The sequence below is a fragment of the Panthera leo genome, chromosome D1, assembly GCF_018350215.1.
Source record: "Panthera leo isolate Ple1 chromosome D1, P.leo_Ple1_pat1.1, whole genome shotgun sequence".
NCBI classification, from domain to species: domain Eukaryota; kingdom Metazoa; phylum Chordata; class Mammalia; order Carnivora; family Felidae; genus Panthera; species Panthera leo.
The window spans coordinates 58,295,860-58,301,690 of NC_056688.1; the positions used below are offsets into that span (position 1 = coordinate 58,295,860).

Consider the following 5,831-nt stretch of genomic DNA (forward strand, 5'->3'; position numbering starts at 1 on the left):
ATCATCTGTACTACTTGGCAGGACATTGCATTGTGTTGGGAATATACACCTTCTGACATTTCCTCACATCTCTTCCCTGTGACCCAAAGAATCAAAGTCCCTTCTGTCCAAATTATCATCAACCTCTTCAGCAAGGGCACTTTTGATGGGTTCCCAAGATGGTTTGGGCCCGGTTTTCCCACTTCCTCAGACAGCTGCAAGCACACTTCCAACATTACTATGGGGTTTAACTCCCACAGAGCCCTTCCCTGAATGCCCCCATTGCCCAACAGCCTTGGAGATTAGACAGGGCTAAAAGAAAAATGCTGAGTAAACTATGCAGTCCTTCCCTTCCCTGCCCTGTCCCTATGCCCTGCCCTCTCTCGGCTCTACCCTCTAAGAAGGTAGACTCTTTGTCAAGGCTGGTTCGGGTACAGGGTCTGAGCAGCCAAGGGCAGGTGAAATTGTTCTACAGGTGGAAAGCTGGGACCTGGGAGGAAGGAATAAGGAATGGAGGAGAAGTGAGGGGGAGTCCGGTGGGGGGTGTGTGTGGAGATATGAGGAAAAGGAGCAGAGAGGGTGAGGAGCTGTGTGGGTGGGGCCGAAAGGAGGGGTGGGTGGGGAGAGCACGTAAAGAGGCCTTATGTGGCAGAATCCCTTGGCTGTCTTCTCAGAGACCTTCAGTGAAGATGCCTTTCCAAAGCTTTTGAAGGCTCAGGTCTGTGTTTGAGATGCCCCTGTGAGATGGCCTCCAGCAGCCTCCCAGGCACCCACAGGCCAGAATGATGAAGGTGAAAGGGCAGGAGCAGAACCCATGGAACAGTCTGTCTTGAGACTGGCCACAGGACTTCTGCACCTCCATGTGGCAGCCTCCTGGTAGCCCTGGCATGGCCCTGAGTCTCTTCAAGTTGACTTTCCTTCTAGAATGAAGCAATATTGAAGGGCTATTTCCCTTCACTTGGGGGGGGGGCCTGGTGGAGGGTTCCTCAGGCACCCAGGATACCCTGAGGCTGAAAGAGGCCCATGCGAAGAGATAGGTGGAGGAGAGGTGGGGTCTGGGGCTCTTCCTGGCATTCAATGCTCTGGTCCCACCCACTCCATCCCCTCTTGGACTTAACTGAAACTCACTATTGATTTGCAGCCAGATTCAACAGGTCTCTGCCTCTGGGTTTTATGCACCCAGTGCCTTCCATCAGGAGCAGCCTCTTTCTCTCTGTCTTTTGGATTCCTCCCTGGCTTAAGCTCCACTCTTTGAAGAAGTGCTCCCTGATTCTTCCCTCTGCTCAGCCCCCACAGCCTGAAGGGTGGCCATGGGACAGCTTTTGTTTTCTCAACTTTCACACACAGCAGACCATATGCCTGCCCCCCACTCCAGCTCTCTACCCATCTCCTCCAGCGCAGAGTCTAGATTAGGGCCATCCCAGGCTGGGTGAACACGCTCCCCACTTGCATTTGCTGACCTGCCACTCAGCCTTCAACATCTGGTTCAGATGCCCCCCAGCCCCGCCCTGAGAAATCTTTCCTGACTCCTTGGACTGGATCACGGGTATCCTCTGTTCACCCCTCCCCGCCAGCCATGCTTCCCTCTGTCACAGCCTTGACGTCACTTTGTCAAATGTCAGTATATCCAGTAGTTGGGAGCCTATATGGGGCAGAGCTGGGACTTGTTCTCCTGGGGCCCCGGAATCAACTCAGGCCCAAGCACAAGGTGTAGGTAAAGTTTTGCTGAATGAATGGAACATCACATACCTCCAGAGAGCTCATATTCATCCCTCAAAATCCAGCTCAAATGCTCCTTTCCAGAAGCCCTCACTTCCTCCTCCCATCTTCCCTCACTCCCTTTATTGGTGACTCCAAAACATTCGGCATGCTCCTCAATTACAGTGCATGTCACACGCCATTTTTGTGAGCAGCTTAACATGGTTTCCCTGCCTCTCCAGGGCTGACTGGGACCTTCTGGAGAGCCAGGTCCGAGCTTGTCTCTCTGTGCCCACACGGCCCGGTCCAGAGAAAGAGCTCAATAAATAGTCATTGGTTGAGATTTTGGAGTCTGTGGGGCGACCTCACTCCATGCCCAGCTGAGCTAAGCTCTAATTCTCTGCACAGTTTGGGGTTGGTGGGGCTTCCAGCGCCACGGCCCCAGGTGTCCTCGTCCCCAGTGGGCTCAGGGACCCCGTCGCTGCCACTTGGCCGTGAGTTTCTGCAGCAGCTCATGTGGCCTCCTGCGGAACTTCTTCTGAGTGAAGTAGAAGAGAATGGGATCCAGCACGCTGTTGGCACTGGCAAAGGGCCGTGTGACTTTGTAGGCAGCTGCAAAGGCCTCCAGCACAGGGCAGGGGACCCCAGATGTAGAGCGCACCGCCAGGTAGGCTGTCTTGGTGACGTGGAAGGGCAGGAAGCTGACGGCAAAGGCGGCTGCCACCACCACCGCCATGCGGGCTGCCTTGCCACGCCGTTCCCGGGCCACTGGCCCTGCGGGGCCGTCCTGGCGGCACAGATGGTAGGCCAGGCGGCAGTAGCAGGCCAGCAGGGCGGCAAAGGGCAGCAGAAAGCCGATGACCGTGAGGGCCATGCCGTAGGGCATATAGTGGGAGGCCAGGGCAGGCGGGCTCAGGTCGTAGCAGACGGTGCGGTTACGCTGGACGCCTGTGGCAGCAAAGAGGGCTGTGGGCAGACACTGGGTCGCCACAGCCAGCCACACGGCCCCACACACTACCCAGGCGGCGCGGCGGCCCCCACGCTTGTGCCAGGGGGCCAGTGGGTGGCAGATGCCCAGGTAGCGCTGGAAACTGATGCAGGTGAGGAAGAGGATGCTGCCGTGTAGGTTGGCGTAAAACAGGAAGCGGACCAGGCGGCAGGCGAGGTCGCCGAAGGGCCAGTGGTCACCTTGGGCATAGTTGTAGATGAGCAGGGGCAGGGAGCAGGCGTACAGCAGGTCGGCCAGGGCCAGGTTCAGGGTGTACACGGCCGTGCGGGTCAGGGCCCGGCGGGATGTGCCGATCTGGGCGATGACACAGGCGTTCAGTGGCAGGCCGGCCGCCAGCACCACTGAGTACACAGGTGGCAGTAGCAGTCTCTTGAAGTTCTCTTGGTAGACACAGGTGGTGGGCGGTGAGCCCGGGGCCTGTCCTGTCCCGTTGTCCCACTCCATGGCTGCCCGATTATGCTTCCCGCATCCACAGAGGCTAGGGAAACAACACAAAACCTGTCAGTAACCACACTCACTGACCGTCCGGCAGGCCCCCTGTCCCTCTCTGGGCCCTGATCTCCACCTGAACCATCTATGATACTACCCCACGGAGACCGCACGCTGCCTTCACTTTAAGGAAACCTGGGATACAATAAAGCTCAAGCTTGGGAAAAATCCAACTCACTTTCTATAATATTCATTTCCCACCAACCTTCCTGGTGAACTTCTATTTGGCCTTCAAAACCCTAGTCAAATGTCTCCTCTTTAAGGGGAGACTGACAGACTTTTGGTTTTTGTCTGTTTGTTTGTTCCAAATCTTTTTTTTTAAAGTTTTATTTATTTAGGTAATCTCTACACCCAACAGGGGCTCGGACTCACGATCCCAAGATCAAGAATCACATGCTCTTCTGACTGAGCCAACCAGGCACCCCAGGCAGACTTTAGTTTGAATCCCACCTGTGCTACTTATTAGCTATGTGACCTTGGGCTAGTGATATACCTTTTCTGAGTCTCAATTTTCCCATCTGAAAATTGCAGGAATGACAGGCCACCTCTCAGAATGTCATGAAGTTTGAGGTACTAAATCACGCTAGGTAGGGCTTCCCCTGGGCTTTTTGGAGTTTGGAGATTATGGTTATGGTGAACATGAGTGTCTTTCTCTCCTACACAGACCAGGAACCTCCTGAAGAAGTGCCAGGTCTGATGCCTGTATCTGGGAGCCCAATCTGGGGTCCAGGGCAGTGAAGGCCCTGGTAACTCTTAATTAATCAACGTGAACAGTATCCACACACTGTGAACTGATGAAGGACAGTGCCCACCTCCTCAGACTGGACTCCACCTTCCAAAGCCATGGTTCTTCTTTTGGCTGCAATCTTCTTATCTGTAAAATGGGGGAAGGAGGTGATTCAGGAGTTCCTCTAAGCCTCCTTCTACTTGACTTGAGGCTACAAATGTCTGTCTAGCACACACTGGACCACAGCACCCTCTGGTGGCTAATGTGAAAACAGCTTCCCCAAAGGCAGACGGGCAAATGACTGAGGACCAACCAAATCTGTTGGTTTTTTTTTAACTGATTTTATTTTTAAGTAATCTCTTCACCCAAAGTGGGGCTCAAACCCACAACCCCATGACCAAGAGTCATGCGCTCCACTGACTGAGCCAGCCAGGCGCCCCTACTGCTTGCTTTTTATAGAGAGGAAAATCCAGGCACAGCAAGAGGCAGTGATGGCTCAATCTTCCTCATTGAGTTAGAAGCAGAGCCAACCACCTGACTGAGAGGAGACAACTAAACATAGCCCATGGTCATGGAATGTAGAGGTTATAAACCCAACTTCAGAGCTAGGCAAGCCCGACATGGGGCTCATTCAAATCCTGGCTCCCCTACTTCTACGCTGTTCAACCCAAAGCATATCACTGGCCTTTTCTGGGTCTATGTTCTTATCAGTAAAACATGTCATAGGCCTGATATACAGTAGGTGCTTAATAAATGCCATGCCATGCTGTTGTATCCTACACGTAATGCCTCCATTCATCCCTTCAGGTGAGATTTTGGGGAAGCACAAGTGTCTTACGGGGTTCCCTGGTGAGGTAAGTCTGGCTTCTTGATACTTACCTCCCAACTGGCATGTCCACATTTACTGGTGCCCAGAGAGAACTCGCAACTTAAATCTAACGGACCTGAAAGACAAAGCCTTTGAGACAGTGAGTCAGATCATCCCCCTTCCTATTTATAGGTGGGAAAACTGAAGCTAAGGAAAAGATATGAAGTCCTGTAAATGTACACAGAGGGTGACAGAGGTTTGAGGCCAGAAGGTTCAAATCCCAGCTCTGCTACATGTGAGCCATGGGGCCTTAGGCTCATTACTGAACTCCTGGGCCTTGGTTTCCCCATCTGTAAAATGGAGTAATAGAGTACCTGCCTCATAGGGTTGTTATGAAGATCAGTGCCTGGCACAGGGCAAGTGTTAGCTATTCTTGATGTGAATATACCTGCTAAGTCAAGTTATGAGATTTTTTTTTAATTATTATTCTTTTTTTTTTTTTAATTTTGAGAGAGACAGAGCAGGGGAGGGGCAGAGAGAGGGAGAAAGAGAGAGAATCTCAAGCAGGCTCTGAATTGTCAGCACAGAGCCCGACATGGGGCTCAATTCTACGAACTGCAAGATCATGACCTGAGCCAAAATCAAGAGTCGTACGCTTAACTGACTGAGCCATCCAGGCCCCCAAGTTATAAGATTTTTAAAAGTTAAGCTAGAGCAAAACGTAACTACCCAAACTAATTTCTACCAACTTAAAATTTGATTCTGATGAAAATATTTTTCCCAGAGTCTGGGCAAATGCAAAATGAAGTTTGGATTCTCTAGTCTGTATCCCACATGCCATATTATCTTTAATTATGAAAAATTCTTTGTGGGGCTTCAGCCCATGTGCTAGCAGTGCCGGGTGCCCAGTTAGCCAGTTAGGCATGGGGGAAGCCACAGGAAGAAGCACGGGAGGACCCCCATTGTAGCCAGGAAGCCAAGATTAGTACAGGCAAGAGAAAGCTCATTTACCCATCTCTTCATTCATTTGTTCAGGCTATTCTTTCCTTTATGCATTCATTCTCCTGTTTTCACCTGCCAGGCATTTAATGCATACTTACTGCCTGCTGGATGCATGGGGG

At 52.0% G+C, this 5,831-nt stretch overlaps 1 protein-coding gene across 1 annotated transcript; it reads right to left on the reverse strand.

Moving 5' to 3' along the window:
* Window positions 1–1,719: 1,719 nt before the first annotated feature.
* On the reverse strand, window positions 1,720–4,879 carry P2RY6 (pyrimidinergic receptor P2Y6). Its single transcript, XM_042906662.1, has 3 exons — window positions 4,782–4,879; window positions 3,988–4,049; window positions 1,720–3,164 (listed from the first exon to the last, which is right to left on the reverse strand). The coding sequence occupies exon 3, from the start codon at window positions 3,128–3,130 to the stop codon at window positions 2,144–2,146; it is 987 nt and encodes a 328-aa protein (XP_042762596.1). The 5' UTR covers window positions 3,131–3,164; window positions 3,988–4,049; window positions 4,782–4,879; the 3' UTR covers window positions 1,720–2,143.
* Between the last annotated feature and the right edge of the window lie 952 nt (window positions 4,880–5,831).